General features: G+C 43.6%; 1 protein-coding gene across 1 annotated transcript in view; it reads right to left on the bottom strand.

Annotated features, from left to right (window-relative positions):
* Positions 1-1,028: 1,028 nt before the first annotated feature.
* The window catches only part of STMN2 (stathmin 2), a 44,288-nt gene continuing 23,085 nt past the window's right edge, over positions 1,029-22,231 (bottom strand). The window contains exons 3-5 of the mRNA XM_066378838.1: positions 19,279-19,451; positions 5,345-5,536; positions 1,029-2,409 (exon numbers count right to left, since the gene is read on the bottom strand). Of these exons, the coding sequence (XP_066234935.1) occupies positions 2,350-2,409; positions 5,345-5,536; positions 19,279-19,451 (425 nt within the window). The 3' untranslated portion in view covers positions 1,029-2,349. The remainder of the gene's footprint in view (positions 2,410-5,344; positions 5,537-19,278; positions 19,452-22,231) is intronic.

A 22,231-nucleotide genomic window follows, 5' to 3' on the forward strand; every position in this document is an offset into this window, starting at 1 on the left:
TAAGATCCTGTTTGCTAGTCTGAGCCAGAGTAAGCAACTAGACTGTGAGCTTCTCATAGTCATCTATTTAACTGTTTCCAGGGCTTAATCACAGGGTATGGCCCAGTGGAAGCCCTTTGAGTAAAGTGTTTTGAATTAAGTTCTATAAAAACCAGTGTGCAAATACAGCTTATTTTTATTTTATGCCAATCATAAGCTCTGATTGACTTTCCAAAAAAAAAAAAGTTATGGCGCTCATATTTTAAAGCATGTGTGTGTATCCATTATTGCATGTTCGAGTCCCACAAAGGATATTCAAGATGGAGACCAGGTGGCCTCAACCCTCAGCTTGGCTTGGTAGCACCACTGTGGACCAGAGCCCAGATTACTTATTCATAAATCCATGTGGCTTCAATTATTTATGGCTTCCTGCTAGAGCTGGACGTGGTTCCTTTGGTCCTATAGGACCATCTGGGTCGCAGACAGGACCCTGCTGTGCCCATGTGTGCACTGTGTTGATTGGCAGTATGAAATTTAGCAGGATGGCAGGAAGTTCTCACTTTAACAGGCTGGGGGAGGTGGTCTGCAGCCACAGGGGAGACCGCGAGGTGGTGCTGGGAACCTTCCAAGTGCTTTGAAAGGGGCTCTCTTCCTCCAAATGATAGTCTGAACCTGTGGTGGTGTCTCCGACCCCCCTGAAGGTTTTTAAGGGGAACAGATTGAAGACACCTCCCACCGTGTTGGCCTGACAGAGGGACAGAGCTAAAGAAAAGGCCGCCTGCTGCTCCAGAGGGAAGTGGACCAGCTGGATGCTGGTTTCCTCCAAGCTCTGAGTACTGTCTCTTTGCTTGTTTATCTGTTGGCTTGCTTATTTTAGATATTTTTTTGTGTGTGTGTGAGCTTGTTTGAGCGAAACTGACAATCTACACCACGGGGCAAGATCTCAAATGCTCCAGTGTCTCTTTGCTTATGAGATGGCTAATACCCTGGCCATTGAAACCTGAGCTCCGGGGTCAGACCCGTGATGGGGCCAGAGAACAGACCAAACCTTTGTTAGTTCACAGAACTCCAATTCTTTATTAATCACAGCTTGCTCACAATGACATACAGGAAAATAGCACTAATGAAGAGTAAATATGCAGGCAGCAACCTTCAGGAGTTGGGAGTTGGGGGGAGAAACAACTTCAAAACTGTGACAGGTACGGTGGGTATCTGATGGTTTTCTTAGTTGGCACAATGCCCCGCCTACCCCCTCCACTGCATCAGCCCTCACAGGTGGAGTAATTTTGTTTGTTTAAATGGGCAGGATTGCCTCACACTAGGGAAGAAAGACCAGCTTGAGTGGAAGTCCGCAGTGTTTCTGACTCTGTGTGTGTGTGTGTGTGTGTGTGTGTGTGTGTGTGTTTCAATGCAACAACCAGCTCACAGTTTCCAAGTGGAAAATATTCAGTAGCATCATGTACTTGTACTATAGGCAAGAGCCTAACACGAACATCCTCAATCATTGCATCCACAAATAAGCCACCCGACACATTAATTCATTCCATCAAAAGAACTTAAGCTAGAGAATCAAGCTCATTTCATGAAGAGCGATTTCATGGCTGCTTGGAACCATGGAAAACATAGCACTTTAAAGGTTTGGTCTTCTTTTTTTTCTTTTTTTGCTTCTACCCAGATTGATCTCAGGTGTCTGTCTTCTCATCCACCCCTTTCTAAAACCAGAGCATGTTGGCAGCATATAATCCAGTAGAAGCCAATGTCAATGCTATGGTTGGTGGCTATTCTTAGCCTGGTTTTATCATTTCTAGGCAGTAAGTAGGTTATGAGCAAACACGTGGAGAGTCTGGTGTGGAGTCATAACCCGTATGGTCTAGGGATGGCCTTAGTCAAGTTCAGAGATGACAGCTGTCTAGGTCATTAGGCAATGGTGGATTTCTAGCACCATAGACTGTCTATTGACCTCATTTTTCTGTTAGAATGAAAAGGGCAGGGAAGGTAGTCAGATGTGGGGAGCTTCGAAAAGAACAGACCTAGCAAATTCATTTGAGTGGAAAGACACAACATCAAAAGCCTGTTACAGGACATGTAAGATTATGAAATAACTTGCATAATGCAATACTTGTATTTTTTAACAAAAATGTAAGTATTTACAAAATAAGATCCAAGGTAATTTTTTTTTTAAACATCAAGCAAAACATTCTGCAAAGAGACCGCATTGATTTTTTTATTTTGATTCTGTTTTTTGTTTTTCTTTTTATAGTGAGTTCATTTTAAACCATTTCAAACATTTCCCATACTGATACCGCATGACCCATTGTGATAGAGGCAGGGGGCGTTCCAAGCGGCGGGGCGTGCCAGACCGCTGCTGCCTCAGCCAGACAGCTCCACCTGCAGCTCTTTGTTCCTGCGCACCTCCGCGGCGTGCCTCTCCTAAACAACAAGGGAAGAGCAATGTCACCAAGCCTGCTGACTGCCCCACACAGGACCAGGAGGACCCGCCCACTCTTTTGTATGTTTTGTGCTGGACTGGAAGTAACCCAGTGTGACATCTACCTTTAGGACATTTTCCTCGTTTCCCAAGAAAGGAAAACCTAGGACCTAAGACATGTCACATGGCAGAAGATCTGACAAGACTTAACAGCATCTTTACCAAAAACAACCCCTGTCTTCAGTCGAAACATTGACCAAAAGATACTTTTTAATATTATGGCCACTGTAACAATCCAGAGAATATCAGTAAGACATCATATTGTTTCCCCTTGTTTTTAATGTTTCCCTAATGTTTTTTTTTTAAATTTATTTATTTATTCATTTTTTAGAGAGGAGAGGGAGATACAGAGGGAGAGAGAGAGAGGAGAGACAGAGAGAGAGAAGGGGGGGGGAGGAGCTGGAAGCATCAACTCCCATATGTGCCTTGACCAGGCAAGCCCAGAGTTTCGAACCGGCGACCTCAGCATTTCCAGGTTGACGCTTTATCCACTGCACTACCACAGGTCAGGCCTCCCTAATGTTTTAAGGGCTTTATAATTGCCAGTGGACACTTTGCTAGAATTAGATACAAAAAGGTCCTGGCCTACATCAAAAGATAGTAAGTGAATGAACATTTAACTATTTAACCTTAAAGTTATATGTTTAATGAATGTATGCATTAGTGTTCAAATGATTATACCTGCTTTAACTAATTTTTTCAAAGTGAACCATTCATTACAGTACCCAGTTAGGTCTGAAAAGAGAGAGGCTACTGCTCAGGGTTCCTAATGTGTCAGGTGGGGAAATTCTGCAGCCACATAGAGAATCCTGCTGCAGTGAGATCAGCCTCCCCCATTCCTAGCAACACCATGTAATTTGTCTCCTAGGGCTTAGGATGTGAGATAAAGGGGGAGTCACAAATTGTCCTGAATAGAACACAGTGGTTCTCTACTCTCCATGGTACCAGCCCCTGTCCACTGGCATCTCCTTAGTCATGTGGGGAAGTGGGAGCTGAGGGCAAATGGAGTACGACTGACTGGTTCAGGGTCAAGGGTGTAAATTGTAGCCAGTGGAACTTTGCCCTCCTGCATCTCAGCCAAGTGCTTGCTGTGGTCCCGCCATATGTAACCTGCAGCAGGCTGATTTCTGGTGCCTCCACCAAATCCTGACCTGACCCATCCAGGTGAAGCCTAGCCATATAGTCTGAGAGTATAAAAGGACTAGCTTATATAAATAAATTACGTCTCAACTTAAGGTTTTGACTAAGGCATCTAGTGGCCATTCTGGCTCCTGCCTGTGTTGCCCTGAACTTCACACACCCTGAGAGCCTCACGCATCCTTCCCTGGCAAAGCTTTCAAAAATTCCCTCAGAGTACCTGGGGCCCAGGAAAATCTCCATGACATTAAATATATAAATTTTTAAGTTTTATGTCTGATTACCTTTGGTTCTGGCCTGACATTTGTAGTCAGAGAATAGGGGTGACAACAAAGAGTCAGTAGACTGTCGGGATCAAGCTGCCTGATTCTTAGATGGGATGGGCCAACTCAAAGAGATGACACGAGGCTTCCCAAGAAATACTCAGAAAGCAGGAGGCTACCTTGTCTAAACTCTCAGCACTCCGATGACAGGGCAGTCCCACGTCTCTCTGTGTCTCTAGTGCCTAACATGTTATAGCACCCAGCATGGGCAGGGAGGGTGATGGCTCAAAAGGGATCCAGGCAGCCTTTCTCCAAGATTCTCTTTCTCAATGTTCAGTCCAGCTTTTGGAAATGGACAGAACTAGATTCCACACAGCTACACTATCCATTTTCTTTTCTTTTTTTTTTTTTGTATTTTTCTGCAGCTAGAAACGGGGAGAGACAGTCAGACAGACTCCTGCATGCGCCTGACCGGGATCCACCCGGCACGCGCCCTTCCGGGGCGTTGCTCTGCCGCGACCAGAGCCACTCTAGCGCCTGGGGCAGAGGCCAAGGAGCCATCCCCAGCGCCCAGGCCATCTTTGCTCCAATGGAGCCTTGGCTGCGGGAGGGGAAGAAAGAGACAGAGAGGAAGGAGGGGGGGGGTGGAGAAGCAAATGGGCGCTTCTCCTATGTGCCCTGGCTGGGAATCGAACCCGGGTCCCCCGCACGCCAGGCCGATGCTCTACCGCTGAGCCAACCGGCCAGGGCCTACACTATCCATTTTCAAAAGCAGTTTTATTTTTGGGGAGGGGGCTGGAAAGACAGCAAAGAGGCCTACAGAAGGGCAAGAACGTTTTCTGGAAGACCCGCAGCCCTGCCCATCCTGACCAGTGGGACTGAGGCCACGTTCAGTGGCGAGGAGAAAGGCACCAGGATATCCAAACACGAGGAAATGCACATCCCTCATTACCTGCCCTGTCCCTTTGGTTCCCTGCAATGTCATTCAGCTGAGTTCTCCATGCAGATGTTCCTGTGTGGAGAGGACGGGCTTCCCACCGCTAGTAAATACTCTGTCCTTTTCCGACAAATAGGTTTCTTCAACTTAATAGTGATATAGTTAATGCTACATATTATTAATTAAAGGTTAAACTAAAATGAAACATTATATATTATGTATGCATGACGTATTTAATAGTTCTAATTTAATATTCCCAGTAGATTGGCTCTGGGGGTTTGTATAGCGGTCTCTTATACATTTGGAAAGCATGACTCAGCCTCCCTAACTCCACTCCCTACTGGAAGGTTTGACAAAATCCCAGCTTCCCTATTGGATCCCCATACCTGGCTCACGTTGCAGCCCCACTAGGTCAGTCTACACTGGGAGACCCCGCACAGACAGGTTTTCACCAAGTCTCTCATGCTCAGATTTGTGCGTTCGCCTGGCTGTGTGTCGCTTCTGAATGAACGCACCCTCTCAGGACTCTGTAGTGGTTACCTTTTCCTGCAGACGTTCAATAATAGCAGCTAGATTCGCCTCACGGTTTTCCTTGATCTGTTCCATTTTCAGGATGAGCTTTTCCTCCGCCATTTTGCTGAAGTTGTTGTTCTCCTCCAGCGCCTTCTGCAGGACTTCCCGCTCATGCTCTCGCTTCTCCGCCAGCTGTCTGAGCACCTGCGCCTCCTGAGTCTGGGGGAGAAAAACATGTGTGTCTGAATCATCCGCACGCAGGCCCAAGTGCCGGGCACCCAGCCGTGGGCACTGCTGGCCATTCTGTTCCTGTCCCCATGGAGCCTGGCACCTTCTACGGAGTGTGGTTAGCTGGATCTTCAGCTGTGAGCGTTTCGGATAGGCTGTCATAATAGAAGAAATATTTAACCCTGACTGTGGAGTTTTTGTTTCTGTTTTTTATAAGTTGCGGCTAAGCATCTGTGTGACAGGGGATGCTGTAGTTAATCACTGGGAGGTAAACGGTGGAAGCCTGAGGGCAGTAGGTGGGATTGGGGCACGTACCCATGTTTTCTGCCTCACTGTTTTCCATGGGCTGTTGGCTGGGTCCTGTACCCAACATGCTAGCTCTCGCCAATCTAATCACCAAATCTACTTTCCTGTTCTAGTCCAAACCCCCTCACCCTCCCCAAGCCATTTTTTTCCGGTGCCAAGTTATCTTTGGAGATATTGTGCAAGTTAATGTCCACGTGGCTTCTGACCACAGGAAGCCCTTGTTCTGACCTCTCTGTCCCTTTCTGTGGTCACCTGGGTCATCTTTGAAGCCCTGTGGTTGCTCAGTGGTCAGAACAGAAACATCAAAGGCAGACCCCCCTCTCCCCTGCATTTTCTTCCCACTCTGTGGGCTCTGCCTCTCCTGCTGCAGCGGCGGGAGGGATGAAGAAATGGTTCTGTATGGTGATGTTAACAATCACCAGGGAGCTTGACGAAAGGGCAGAGGCCTGGTGTCCAACTCCAGGGAGTCTGACTCTGTGGCTCTTTGGGGAGACCCAGGAATCTATATTTTTTGGTAAGCATCCCTCGTGGTTACAATGCAGGTGCTTCTCAGTCTACTTTTTTGAAAACCACACAGGCATGGGTGTTGGTATCAGGCCCGTGTTCCAGTTTTGACTGTGTTGGGTGATCCTGGATATGCTCAACTTCTTTCCACATTCATTTTCTCCTCCACGATGCATAGCTAATTAATACTGAACTATCCGGGTTTAAGACTAAATTATTACCCACTGATTGTTTTTCGGTAATTCCCTGGGGACAGCAGGCCCTCCTAGATGGCCTTCGCAGGATTAAATGTCTCTAAACAATCGTAGATCAGAAGTATATTTCATCAGTTGTGAAGTATTAATACCACCGAAAGCATTCATAGGAAACCATTTTAGTTGATAGTAGTGGTGTGGGCTCTTACTGGAGAAATATTGCTATATAAACAATATGCAGTGTGACAAGGGACAAACACTTATCTTCAGATAAGATTCTCCAGGCATGATACAATCAGAAAGCCTTAGTGTCCCTGTTCATGTGTTTATTTAGACATTTATCAGAAACATGCTGAGTGGCTCACTGGAGATTAGACAGAAAATCCTAGGAACTAGCCCCAGTTCAGCCTTTAGTCCTATCATGGCTTCCCTGACATCTTAATAGGCCTGCCACATTCTTGCTCTATTGTAGCTTGCTATAAAACCAAGGTCTTCAATGGGACACTTGAATCTATGTAAACACAATAAATTTAAATAAAAAAAAACCAACGTGAAAAACTAGAGAAAATGTTAATACTGTACAAAATAAGTTGCAAATCAAGTGCAGCCTCTCTCTGGAAGAAACATGAGAACTATTTCCTAGCTGGTTCATGCTCCTGCCTCTAGGTGGGACTGTTGGTAAAGCGTTGATCTTGTTTATTTTCTGCTCCCAGGACTCCTGAATTGTTTCGGAGAGAGAGACTGACTGTGTGTGTATCTGTGTTTGAAGTTTCTCTCAGAAAAGTCTTCATGCAACTATTGTTTTTTTTGGCATATGAATAAAGATATTGCCTATCTCATAGGATTGTTTATGAGTATCAAATGAGATAATGTTTGCAAGGTATGGACTCAACACAATGTCTAATAAAGAGTTAGTACCCAACAAGTGGTAGCCGTTATTACTGAAAGTGAAACTCCACACCCTGTGAGAGGGAGATGATGGCATTGAGACCTACTGGTACAGCTCTGCCTCAGGTGTGTGAGATCTTTTCTCAAACTTCCTTGGTTATTGACATTAGTGGATTCAGGAGTCCTTATGTCGATGATGGTCAACATTGTCTTGCCTCCCTCCTTGGCACCCTTACTCATCCACTGCCTGGACTGTCGGGGCAGAAAACTTCACAGTGAAGCGAGCACCGCAGAGAAAAGGGAGGAAACAACTTATCCTTCATCTCAGAAAATGCAGCTCTATCTATGTGACCTCCAGGCCAGAAAACTCTCTGGGGAGAGAGAAGTCTGGGTTATCACAAAACAAGAGTGCCATGTGTCCAAGAACGAGAGGTAAGATCGGAACCCAGGTTTCTCTTGGAATGGATAGGAACCCATGGGGCGGTTTTGGCAAAGAAAACCCAACAGATCAAAATCACGCAGGACAGAATGTAATTTCTCACAGTCCTCTGTGTCAAGCAGTGCTCCTGGGTGGCTTTCTCTCTGCTAAAGGCTGGTAGACACGTGGACTTTCCGGGCAGAGTGCTAGTCTGCTCTTCTCCCTTCTGCTCTTTGTCCTCAGTGCATCAACAAGGAGCTACCTGGCTTTTATGGCTACTTTTTATTTCTCCGTGGAGAGAATAACCATGGATAGTTATCAAGGGGCAACTGCATAATTTTTAATTTTCAGATGCTCAAGTTAACTTTGGCACTTTGTATTCTTACTTTTCTCTTGCAAAAGAGCCAATGATGACCCGGGAACTGTACGGAGAAAGGCCTGAGAAAGAAAACCCTTGGAATTAAAGGCTAAAAGAGCAACACATACTCTTTCGAGCTTCTGGCCTCAGTGGGAGACCCTTGGTCTGTGTGGACGAGCACCCCACAGGCCCCCATCAGTGAGGGAGAGCGGCCATGGCATTGGCCTTCGCTGGGGCTGTGCTAGCTCAGTTGAAATGCTCCAATTGGGGTGTTAGTGCTTTTGCAGCCACTGGGGCTCCATGAGGTTCTGCAGCCTAGGTATCAAGTGCATTTCATTAGCACAATTAACAGGGCGAAGAGAAACAGAAGGCGCAGAGTATTCTCAAGTGAGGCCACCCTACAGTGGCAGAGACCTGGTGCCCTGAGGCCTGCTTCCCCCTGGGTGCCTGTCCTCACACCTGGGAAGGCACTGTTACCGCCACTGCTGTCTCAGCCAATGCACTGGTAGGACCTAATCATTACCTATGTTTCTAATAGTCAAAGCTCCCCATGGGAAAATAACTGCAGGATGAGACATTGGTTATGAAATGAATTCCTCACTGAGAAAATGTGTGTGACTCCCTACCTCAGTCTTTCCTTCCTCTGTGTGATCAGCTCTTAAACCAAGTCTGCAAGGAGCTAACAGTCTTGAGGACCTCTCCTCGCTTCCTAGGCCTCCACCTCCCCCGCTGCAGAGGACCATGTTTCTGCTCCCCACACTCGGAGCCCAGCTCCCAGATCCCACTGCCTGTGCCTCCTGTCCCCTCCTTCCTGGGAGAAGTCGGTTCTCTCAAGCATCTTGCTGACTGTCCCAATCACAGCCTCAAGGAAGAAAACTGGCTCGGATCCCAATGCTTCTATCAATGAGCAAAGAGGCATTTAGTCCAGAAGGGTGGTGCATGGAAACATGGCAGGTAATGAGTATGAGGATGCAGAATAAAAACGTGACCTACTAAAACAGGGGAGCCTTTGCCTTCATTTTTTTAGAAGTCAAGTTCTCACTCCCTGGTCGAATAGGTCCCCTTACTATGTCCCTTGCTGGGAGTAGATTAGCAGAAAACAATCTTGATTGCACTGACTGACAGGGAGGCTGGTCAGGTGGGATTTGCTGAAAGCCGTTAAAAATAAATTGTTCAAGAGAGAAGGATCTGGTCATGAAGGGACATTTCTGAATAGCCTGTACCCAACATAGAAGGTCACTGAAATGCTGAAGTAGAAAATTAGGGCATGAGAAGATCAGCTGATATAATGCAAATGTCAAGGCAAAGTATTTATAGAACCGAGGCATCAGCATGACATTCTGGGAGACTAAATACCCTTCTCCATCCCACCATTGTGATTGCAGGGGCACAGCATTGTCAAATGCCTTCTCTTGGTGTAGACACCCTCATGCCGAACTCACCATCACTGGTGTAAGTATGTGAGAGGAATGGGGAGGGAAAAATAATGAGTCTGAGAGAAGAGTTATGGTACATTTAGGAACACTTTAACATTTTCCAAAGAGGTTCATTACCATTTCTTATATTGCTGAGTATAAGAGTTTAATTATGGTGCAAATGAAATGGAAGATAAATTTGAGTTAAGTGGTATATAAAACTCACTTTATGTTAGGTATACCTAAGAGATTTAAAACTTCATTTAGGTAGGGCTAGTTTTTCATTTACTTCAGAAGTAAACACATTTTTCTGTCTCATTATTGGATTGTCCCTTCTCACTGTTTGGATATATTACTTGCCATCTAGAGCCATTTATCAGACACTAGATGTCCTTATAATAGGTTAGATGATACCTCTGATTATTGATTTACTATTTACAATGAAAAAAAAACACATGAACTCAAAGTTACAAATAATGTCTTGTTAAAATATGACAACTGAATACAATTGTATGAAACAAAAGGGTGCAACCTTCACTTTGTGTCTGAGGATCAGAAGCATAATAAGAAATTTTAAAATGATTAAAATCTAAAGGCCTTTACAACAAGCATCTGCTAAAACCTGTAGTGCATTTACTGTGGTGAGCTCCTCAGCACAGAGCCACAGGGGGAGGGAGTGACCCACGGGAGGAGCGTGTGGCCAATGGGCACAATTTCTGAAGAGCAGAGTGCTTCCTAAATGTTGACTTGCGAGTAAGCCAGCACTGTAGTTCAGAATCCATTGCTATGCACGCCCCCCTGTCTTTTTCTGGGTTCAACTTTAATTGCCATCTACAATGTGAGGTGCCAACCAATGGAAAAGATAAGTCTACCAAAGTTGCTGACTAATGATCCCCTTTATGCCATTTTATTAAAAAATAAGCAACATGTCAGGCCCTGGTCAGTTAGCTCAGCAGTAGAGCGTCGGCCTGCCATGTGGAAGTCCTGAGTTCGATTTTGATTCCCGGTCGGGCACACAGGAGAAGCACCCATCTGCTTCTCCACCCTTCCCTCCTTCCTCTCTGTCTGTCTCTTCCCCTCCCGCAGCCAAGGCTCCATTGGAGCAGAGTTGGCCCGGGCACTGAGGATGGCTCCATGGCCTCTGCTTCAGGCACTAGAATGGCTCCAGCCACAACGGAGCAACACCCCAGATGGGCAGAGTATCGCTCTTTGGTGGGCATGCCGAGTGGATCCCGGTCGGTTGTATGTGGGAGTCTGTCTGACTGCCTTCCCGCTTCTAAATTCAGAAAAATACAAAAAAAAAAAAAAGCAACACATCTTTCTTTCAGAGGTTTAGTGACTGAACTGAGGTGATTGTGCCAATATCATCATTATGGCAATTATATGTCACTGGACTTATCTGAATGGCACTCTTTTTTTTTATCTTTATTTTCTGACAGAGACAGACAGAGACAGAGAGAGGGATAGACAGGGACAGACAGACAGAAAGGGAATGAGATGAGAAGCATTAATTCTTCATTGCAGTACCTTAGTAGTTCATTAATTGCCTTTTCATATATGCCTTGACTGGGTGGCTATAGCAGAGCGAGTGACCCTTTGCTCAAGCCAGCGACCTTGGGCTTCAAGCTAGTGACCTTTGGGCTCAAGCTAGCAACCATGGGGTCATGTCTATGATCCCACACTCAAGCCAGTGCCCTGAGCTCAAGCTGGTGACCTCGGAGTTTCGAACCTGGGTCCTCTCTGTCCCAGTCTGACACTCTATTCATGGCGCCACTACCTGGTCAGGCGTGAATAGCATTCTTTTTAATTTAATTTATTTTAGCAGGAGATTTTTATCCATGCCACTTAAATCTTTAAGTTTTCATTATTTTTTCAGAACATCAATTTTTTCAAGCCACTTATATATGTTATCTAGCAAACTGTCTTTCTTTACAATGTGAAAAGTATTCTCAATATTTCAAAGTATGTATGAAAGACATTGTACAGTAACACTTCAGCATCTACATTAATGAGAGACTTCTTTGTTAGACCATCATATCTGTGAGGTCAGGAACTGGACGTGTTTTTACACAATCACAGCTCACCGTGCTTCACAGTGCTTGTGATGTGTCTTTATGTAGAGTAAGTAATTCCTCTCATTCTCACAATGACTTCACAGTGTAGGTCCTATTGTTTGTCCCATTTTACAGATGGGTAAAATAAGACAGATGGAGTTTAGTGTCTTGCTCAAAGTCACACAGTGATCAAGTGATGGAAACTGACTTTAAGTCATAGGTATTCCCTTAACCACGTGATCTTAACCACTATACTTTAAAAAACACTTTTAAATACTGTGCTTGGCTCAGGGGTCTCAAACTCGGGCCCGCTGGCCGCATGTGGCCCGCAGGCCGCGAGTTTGAGACCCCTGGTTAGGGTATTCATATAATTTACTGTCCAAATGGGAACACTAATAAGATTGAAATAAATAATAATGATATCAAAACAGCAGGAATAAGCTGGAATTGTCTTGGGTTAGCTGGGATGTATGGTTTAGATTAGTTCTTTTGCCTCTCGCTAAATAAATGTTTGTTGAATGAATAAATGGATAGGTGGAAGGATGGATGAATAGATGGATTAATGGATGATTAAAGTGTTCCTATTATTTCACCCATGTGGGTCAGTTGTAGTATGAAACTTTGATTTCAAAATATGCGCTTCAAGCTAACCTCAGGAGATAAGGTGGTTTCATGGAAGTGAACACTGATTTCCAGAGATAATAAAAAATGGAGGGAAAGCAGAGAAAAGTCTGATTTTTTTTTTAAAAATAATAAACTCCCACGAACTCATCAATGGAACATTAATTCTGGTTTAAAGGAATGGTCCAATATTGACACCAGATGGTCAGAGCAGTAATGGGATCAGCAGGTGAAGTGAGGACCTGGGGAACCATCAAACACTTGACACAAAGTGGATTCAGGCCCATGTGGGCCATCTCTATGGAAACCTGGCAGTGGTAAATCTGGAAACCTCAGCACAGTGGTCGGCAAACCCCGGCTCGTGAGCCACATGTGGCTCTTTGGCCCCTTGAGTGCGGGTGCAAAGGCCAGCTTAGGAGTACCCTAATTAAGTTAATAACAATGCACCTACCTATTTAGTTTAAGTTTAAAAAATTTGGCTCTCAAAGGAAATTTCAATCGTTGTACTGTTGATAGTTGGCTCTGTTGACTAATGAGTTTGCCGACCACTGCCCCAGCAGCACAGCCTCGGCCACTGTTTCCCTGATGGGGCCCCTGAACGCTCAGAAGCAGGCTGTTCAGGGGTACTAATGGAGGGGGAGGAGGACTCATACGCTGTCTTATGTCTTAAAAGCATATCAAGAAATCATATTTCATATCTATGTCTAAGTCTATCTTTATTCTATTTTGAGTTAGAATCATATCAATTTAGTGGAAAGTGCTTATTATTTTATGAAAATTGTAGTTACTGACAGTTACTTATTCCTTTGATTATAACCATGACAAAAAGAATTTATAAGTATCCGTTTAATTGTAGTGTGTTTGGTAGGCAGAATATTTAAAAATTTATAGCATGTGGGGGAGGGGATGGGCCCAGGGCAATGAGTATGTAGTTGACCACTGGGCCGGGTTAGAGAGCTGTGTGTGTTTTTTTTGTTTGTTTGTTTTTTTCATTTTTCTGAGGCTGGAAACGGGGTGGCAGTCAGACAGACTCCAGCATGCGCCCGACCAGGATCCACCTGGCATGCCCACCAGGGGGCAATGCTCTGCCCCTCTGGGGCATCGTTCTGTTGCATCCAGAGCCATTCTAGCGCCTGAGGCAGAGGCCACAGAGCCATCCTCAATGCCCGGGCCATCTTTGCTCCAATGGAGCCTCGCTGCGGGAGGGGAAGAGAGAGACAGAGAAGAAGGAGAGGGGGAGGGGTGGAGAAGCAAATGGGCACCTCTCCTGTGTGCCCTGGCCGGGAATTGAACCCGGGACTCCTGCACGCCCGGCTAACACTCTACTGCTGAGCCAACCGGCCAGGGCTGAGAGCTGTGTGTTTTTGAAAGCTTTCAGTGACTCCTTGTTTGTCACGTGATAGAGTTTGAGCACCTAAATTGGCATTCAAGGCCCTCCACAATCTCACCTCTCTATTCCCCCACCTCCCACACCCATCTATCAGTTCAGAGAGCTGGTCTACCCACCGCCCTAAAAACACACTTCCTGTGTTTCCTTTTTGGGCATCTCAGTTCTGGAATCACTCCCTTAGTCTAGAGCACTGTCTCTATTTATCTAACTCTAATTAGTTTTCTAGGCACCTGGCTTTTTAAAGCAGGCATTTCGCTGAACAAAAGCTGCCATTCCCATCAAGTAAGGTAAGAGTTCTTTCGTATTTTGTTTGTTTGTTTGTTTTTTGTGATAGAGACAGAGAGAGGGACAGATAGGGACAGGGACAAACAGACTGGAAGGGAGAGAGATGAGAAGCATCCATTCTTCATTGCAGCACCTTAGTTGTTCATTGATTGCTTTCTTATATGTGCCTTGACTGGGAGGCTATAGTAGACAGAGTAACCCCTTGCTCAAGCCAGCGACTTTGGGCTCAAGCTGGTGAGCCCTGATCAAACCAGATGAGCCCTTGCTCAAGCTGGCGACCTCAGAGTTTCAAACCTGGGTCCTCTGCGTCCCAGTCTGACACTCTGTTCACTGTGCCACTCACTGCCTGGTCAGGAAAGAAAATGTTTTATATTCCTCAGTGATCAAAGGGGGATTAAGGTCAGTTGAAGCCCTGGGCACAGAAGAAAATATTGGGCCCCTTGAAAAAAAGAGGGAAAATAAAAATACATATTAACCATATTTTTAAATAAATAAAAAATATTATGTACTATTTTTTTTTTTTTTGTATTTTTCTGAAGCTGGAAACGGGGAGAGACAGTAAGACAGACTTCCGCATGCACCTGACCGGGATCCACCCGGCACGCCCACCAGGGGCGACGCTCTGCCCACCAAGGGGCGATGCTCTGCCCCTCCGGGGCGTCGCTCTGCCGCGACTAGAGCCACTCTAGCGCCTGGGGCAGAGGCCAAGGAGCCATCCCCAGCGCCCGGGCCATCTTTGCTCCAATGGAGCCTTGGCTGTGGGAGGGGAAGAGAGAGACAGAGAGGAAGGAGGGCGGGGGTTGGAGAAGCAAATGGATGCGTCTCCTATGTGCCCTGGCCGGGAATCGAACCCGGGTCCCCCTCACACCAGGCCGACGCTCTACCGCTGAGCCAACTGGCCAGGGCCTATTATGTACTATTAATGTTAAAATTGCACATATGAAACCAAACTTGGTGTCATTAGAAAAAACTGTGAAGTTGGGGTTTTGCGGGGCCCTTCTGAAGTCGGGGCCCAGGGTGCGTGCCCGGTGCACCCGTCATTAAATCTGCCTCTGTCAGTAACCTATGTTTGCTCAGTGGTTTCAAAACTTCCAGAACTCTATGAGAAGCATCAGAGCATAATTTTACTCTCACAACTGTGCCCTTGAATCTTCCCTGAATTGTGTAACTTGTGTTATTATTCAGGTATGGTTACAATGATTTTACTCAGAACAAATTATTAACCTATTTTAGGGACCTCATGCTTCTCTTCAAATGTTCCCCTTTTCAAGAGGCCTTTTCTGACCACCCCATACGAATAGAGTCTTTCACTCCAGTACTAACAGTTTCCTTTGTCCTCCTTCAGTTACTATGAAATGACATATATATATTTATATTTGCTATTTCTCCCCCATTGAAATGTAAGATCGATGAGAGTCTCCCTAATGCCTGGAACAGTGCCTATCAAATAAAAATGCTCAATAAATATGTGTTGATTGAGTGATTTTCCCCAGACAAAGAATTCTTTGGATTGTAGAGTTTATTTAATGCAATATCAGAAGATGTCATTTGGAAGCTTATTGACTATTATTTTGTTTTAGAATGAGAGAAGGAAATAAAAAGTCAAGACAAGTTACACATTGCCACATTAACATTTTGCTCTGCGAATGATCACCTAAAAATATTCACAGTACTAACTATGGCCAAGCACTATTAAGCAGAAGATATAATCCTTACCTTCATGGAGTTTATAATTTATAGGGGGGGTATAGGGTTAAATAAATATGCAGATAAACATGTTTATCAATTGTGCCAAGGGTGACAAAGGGAAAAGAGACCTGAGAACCATGAGAGAGAATGACAAGTAAAAACTAGGCTTGGAGAAGCCCCCTCCCCACAACAAGGAATTGACATGAAAACTGAGACCTCGTCAGGCAAGGAAGAAAGTGTGGGATTTAGAAGATCCTTTCACTTACAAAGGGTCCTCAACTCCACCCGGGTTGGTTCTGATAATGGTAAGATTGCAATCATCGCATGGAAGTTTCATTTCGACTTTATAAATTTATGTCAATGGAATTCTTAGAGAATATGCAAGAAAAAAGAACAAAGTTGAATCTGAATAATTACCTGGCACCAATTTGAAAAAGTTAGGCCTGACGTTCCCCATGGCTCACTACAAGTGCTCTGGTCTAATCTTGTGCCATCCTGCTCGGTAGCCACGTGTGGCTAGTTTCAAGACTGCTAGAAAAATTTAGAATACATTTACTGCTCACAGTATATTTCTGGTGGACAGTGCTGGTCTAGATACCCACATCGATCACTTTTTTTGTTCTTATTATATCAAAATAGCCACATGGGCTGTCAGCGGGCCTAAAGAAGAGAATTACAAATTGAATAGTGCATGAGCTAAAAAATTATTCTAATGGTCATCTAAATGTTTGATTAAAAACTGGGTGCTTGCAATTTTTCTTGTCTAAGATCCATTTCCCTTTCTTCAGGTAAGAACACCTCAGTTTCCTTTTGGGGTATCACTCCTCCTCACTTCTAACCTCAGAAATCTTAACTTCTCTGTGGGTCATTGGTGATCCTGTGATCCAGGGTAGCCAAATGAAGTGCTGCCTCCCCTTGGCCACAGGGATTGCTAAACTCTCTTGCTGTTGAAACCAACTAGAACAAGATAGAAGAAAGTTTCTTGACAATATTGCTTGATCTCCTGAAGCTGCAACCTGTCCTAGACTTTTTTTAGTCATAGACCTTGTTCTTGTTTTAGCTAGTTGAGCTGGGTTTTGGTTATATGCATGTCCTCATTTTGATAATTGCTGAGTTATGTTCACTTGCTGAAGGCTTTTCGAGAGAATGAGCAGTTCTTCAAATGAGTGATAAGTCAGTACGACCCAATGGAATAAAATCAACGAATGATATTTTTAGGTTGGTACTTGCTGTTAATTAGTTGTATTTTCTTCTAACTAAAGACCTACTATGAAGACATAATCTATATAATGATTTTTTGCTTTGAAAAATTTAAAAACAAGCTATACCAAAGATGCGATGGAATACTGATTTCAAAGGGTTCAAAGAACATTTTCCTGGGAGTAAATACTGGATGATCACATGTGCAGATGTCTTTTAGCCATGCGGCCAATTTCTTGTTCAATTCAAGTGCATTAATGTATAATTGTTGATAAACTATTGTTGTTAGGGGGCAGGAATTTTACTAGAATCAGTGAGTAGCTGATTAGTAAAGCTCTGAGTTAATATTTTTTATCCTTATTGTTTTTCTTTTTCCTTGAATAATTTTCTTCAAATTAAATGCATAACCTAGAATCACCAGCAATATCCTGAACCATGATGTTGAATTTTAATCTCTAAGCTCCCATTTTAGCTCAGTCACTCAGTTTGGATTCTATTCAAGTCATAGCACTGCACATGTCAGCCCATGACTGATACGTGTGACCTCTAAGATGCCAAGGCTCGGGCGAGGGCTTACACTGCCCAGAGTGCAGCATGCTCCCTACCGTCATAGTTATTTGTTTAAAGTCTTGATGGACTGGCACTCAACAAGTTAACTCAGCTTTACTATGATAGGAAAGCTATAAATAACAACCAAAAAAAGCTAATAAATATTTATATTTTTAAAGCAACTTTCTGGACCTATACTTGATTAGTAACTAGTTTTCTCCTTTTAAAATTCTTCTCTATAACAACAGTAATTGGGGAAATACAATGAACATATATGTAAAGAAATAAATACTCAACAGACATTTGGAGACTCACTCTTTAGTGAAAACTGAAATCATGATTGGTGTGTTGCATGATACAGGAAGATTTTTTTCAACTACAAAAGTTAAAACAAAAAAGTATTTTCTAGTTCAGAAAATTTAACCTGAGAATTTCTAATTTTTGATCCTTGTTATTTGAGACTACATAGGTGTGTATTTATCTGTATGTATGTATGTGTGTGTGTGTATATGCACGCACACACATGCATTTGGGGTTTTCCTGTACTCCCTGTTAGAAAATTCAGTCTTTAGAAGAAAAACTATCTTCATTCTTGTTGTAACTATCCCATAGAGGTGTTTACTAGGTTGGCTTTTAGAGATAATATCTTAGTAAAATTAAAATTTTTATAAATGCAAAATTTCCATTCAAATCATGAGACTATGCTTGGAGGATATTCTTAGTGACTAAACAGTTCTAAAAATACATGATGATAAAGCCAGTGTAAAAGATAACATAGTCAACCTGGTCCCTACCGCCCACTAGTGGGCGTTCCAGCTTTCATGGTGGGCGGTAGCAGAGCAACCAAAGGATAAATAAAAAGATAGATTTAACTATAGTAAGTTGTTTTATAAAGATTTATTCTGCCACACTTAGTGAAAATCCAACATAAAGTACTTGGTAAATAATTATTATTATATGCTTTAACTTGCTGTAACTCTGCTTTATAAATTTTACAAAGTAAAGTTACTTCCCTACTTTATAAATCACCATTACTGTGGAACCGTTGGGCGGTTAGAAAATTTTACTACTAAGAGAGATACAAAAGTGGGCGGTAGGTATAAAAAGGCTGACTACCCCTAAACAAATTCCATTTGGGCTGATTAAAGGTGTCCCGATGGGATGGCCTCTCACAATCATGTGTTGGTACAGGTGTATTCAGACATAACTTCTGTGTATAAAGTCCTCAGGGCTTCTGAGTGCCCTCCATTTTTAACACCCTTGGCTTTTCTTAGTCGCCAGATTGTCGAAAATTAAAATTTGGCAAAAAGAAAAAAAAATTATATAATATAAACAGGGACCAATGGAAAAAAAGAAAAAAAGAACCATCAAGGCTTAGAAGTGAGTACAGGAAGACACGCATAGATCCCAGAGAGGGTCTTGATCGTGGGAGGAGCAACTTTAAGGGCAGGTAGCAAAGCCTTGAGGAGGGCAGGCAAGCTCCTGGTGCCCATCCTGGGGGACAGCAACTTCTATAACAAGGGACTCAAATGGGGGAGGGTCACCAGGGCACTGAAGCTCTGTTAGTTTCTGAGCTGGCTTTCGCTGGTCTAAAAGCAGCAAACTTTACTTGACGTCTGCTGATTCTAGGTCTATTGAAGACCTGCATGTACTCAGGTGTCACTGTCCTCTGGAACCTCTCCTAGGTGTGTGTGTGTGTGTGTGTGTGTGTGTGTGTGTGTGTGAGAGAGAGAGAGAGAGAGAGAGAGAGAGAGAGAGAGGTATATAAGTGTCTACTCACTATGTTATACACCTGAAACTATTCCAATGTATGTCAACTATAATAAAAAATAAAATTTAAAAAAAATGCACGGAAAAGTTACCTTCCTTCTTTCCTCAGCAGCCTCCAGTTTTTTCTGGATCTCCTCCAGGGACAGGTCTTTCTTTTTTGGGGAAGCTAAGGTTCGAGGGGCTTCGGAGATGGGAGATGGTGGCTTCAAGATCAGCTCAAAAGCCTGGCCGGAGGCACGTTTGTTGATTTGCTTCACTTCCATGTCTGAGAAATGAATATTTGAGAGTGTTAAACACACAGAGCATGAAACATGGTCTTATTTTAATAACCTGAATCCTGGAATTGAAAATGGCATTGCTGTTCTGTTAAACAGGAATAAAACGCTTCACAGGACCATTTGCTCTACCTTGTTTTGAAAATATAAGACTTCTTTCTTCAGGATAATTACAGATATATTTTAGGAGGCCAATGCCTTATCCATTAGGCTACTGTACGGATATATTTTAAAAGAATAAATATTTACGGTGTTGGGGAATTCAACGATGTCCATAGGAAGTTGAGTCATGGCAGGCATACTTAGGAAAAAAATAGCCTGAATTTATTTTAATCTAAAGTTTATTTTCCTTTTGAATAAAATATGAGTGTCACATGAAAATCAAGTAAATATTCTTGTGTGTGGAAATGACCATGGCTGCAGGCATTTTCAGGCTAAAGGATGAAGAGAGCAACAAAGTTCTCCAGTTCCCATATGTAGTCCTGTGGCTGGGAATCACAGGAGCCACTAGGACGAACGTAGCTCCCTGAGAGGTCGGAAATACCGGGCCTGGCAGTGCTCATGTGCAAAGCATCCTGTCATTTCCTGGTGTATACCCTTCAGTGTGTTTGTCAACCAGAGTCATCATCAAGCATGTTTAGCATCCACAGTGGGGAGGACTCGGTGATGGGGTCCCTGTCTTCAAGGCGCTTACAGTCTAATAGGGACAAGAAGACGAGATCCCACTGCAGTATCATTGCTCCTAGGTTGTTGCTTCTTAGAGCATCTTCCTTCAGGATGTCTCAGCTATAGACAGGAGCCTAGAGAAAGTCATCCTGTTGGAGGAGGGAGGGGCCACATCTGCCTAGCTGAGTCACACACTGTGTACATTTAAGAAATGTCTAGGAACTGAAGAAGGCTAGCCGTTTTCTTCACCAGCAGTTTAGGTGTGAGAGATAAGCAGATTAACAGACTCTCAGGTTTGAATGCTGCGTAATTGATTTACAACATAATCTCATTTATACATAAATAGAATGATGGCACCTGCCAGGGTGTTTTTGATTATACAACTTAGCACTTAGGAAAAGATAATTTCTTAAAAGCTCACCAGACAACTCTCACTTTTGGGTGAGTCATTTTACTTTGAGCCCAGACGATCCCTCTCATTTCAGGCCCGGGGGCCTTACTCTCCGAACCTGCCCGGAGCCGGGCTGTGTGCCGTTCGCTGCTGTGCCTCCCCTCTCAGGGGTTGGAAAACAGCGGTGATTTTGTTCATGTCAAGTTCTGTGCGCACGGGTTTAACCACCTTCAGTGGCCTAGAATGACATCTGGATCTTTACCTCACACTGCTTCCTAACACTCAGGTGCTCTCTAATTCTTAATGTCCTTTTAAAGTTGTGGCAACCAAGCTGGCCAGGTGTCCAGGTGAGTTCCGACTAGAGCGGAGCAGAGAAAAAGGGTTACTTCTCTTGACGCGAATACTATGCTTCCTTCAAGTTCTTTTGCCTGGTTAGCGCACTTGCAAGTTCTCAGGTGAGATCCGTGTGGAGAGGAGCTGCCAGCAGACCCTCTAAGGCCAACAGGAGATGTACACAGAACCAGTTCAGTATGTGCATTGGATAGGAGATAGGATTTTGTTTTATAACTGTAAAAATGTTTAAAATTTTCCTGAAGGCATCCAAGTTTGTACTTGTGTTATAAATAAAATTCAATAAAAATTATAGGACCTTATGAAAAAAGGTTTCAGGCAAAAGAACACAGGCAAATAAAAATGGCTTGTTTGATAAGGTGATGGGATTCTAAATGGCTTAGGTTAGAGGCTCGGGAATCAGAACTGCGCTGTTTGCACCCCAGTGGTGAACACGGCTTCCTGGCTGTGTGACACGGAGCTGGGCAGCTTCTTTCAGCTTTACTTCCTCACCTAAAAGATGGAGCTCCAGAGAGCCCTTTCGTTATAAGATTGTTGTAAACATTAAAAAATAAGACTTACCAGTCCAAATTAATTATATTCATTAAGTTTGTGCAGTGTTTTCTATGTCAATTATAGCTCAACAAAGAAAGCTCTTTTAAACAATTAAATTGTCAAGATGTTGAAAAAAAGAAAAGATAAAAGATACTAAATGTAAAGCCCAGGCCACAACACTTATTGTGTATAAATGTAAACTATAATAATAATAATAATGATGATAAATGTTACATAATTGTTATCATAATCATCACCATCATAATAATAATTAGATACCATTATTATTATTATTATGTAATAATAATTATTAGATACCATGTCTGCAATAAATACTTCAAGTTATGCAAGGCAAGGCTGAAGACTGAACATTTGAAGTTCTCTACCAATGCTTTTAGGAAGCAGACCATGAGATGTTGTGCTGTTTGTTCAAATTCTAAGACTGAGTTTAACATAACCTCTGACTCTTCTTGCCCCTTAATCCCTGAGTCAGCTGAAATCGCTGGGTCGTCTCTGTTCGGCGGCACACCTTGCACATCCTCTGTCTCAATGCAGGGCCATACTCGCTCTCTTCACTGACCTGTTTAGTGTGACATTCTTCTAGGCCCTGAGTTCCTGGGGGGGCGGGTGCTGCTTGAGCTGGGTCCACCTCAGAGCCTTAATGACAACACATAGTGAGATAACAGAATCTCAGGAGACACAAAGGGATTACGAGTCACAGCTGAATCTAGCGAATCAAGGATCTGTGTCGTTTATTTGTTGACTGGATGAACTTGCACAATGTGGGCACTGGGCCTGCATTCTAATGAGAATGGCCAAAACTGAAAC

This window comes from Saccopteryx leptura, chromosome 3 (assembly GCF_036850995.1).
Source record: "Saccopteryx leptura isolate mSacLep1 chromosome 3, mSacLep1_pri_phased_curated, whole genome shotgun sequence".
NCBI classification, from domain to species: domain Eukaryota; kingdom Metazoa; phylum Chordata; class Mammalia; order Chiroptera; family Emballonuridae; genus Saccopteryx; species Saccopteryx leptura.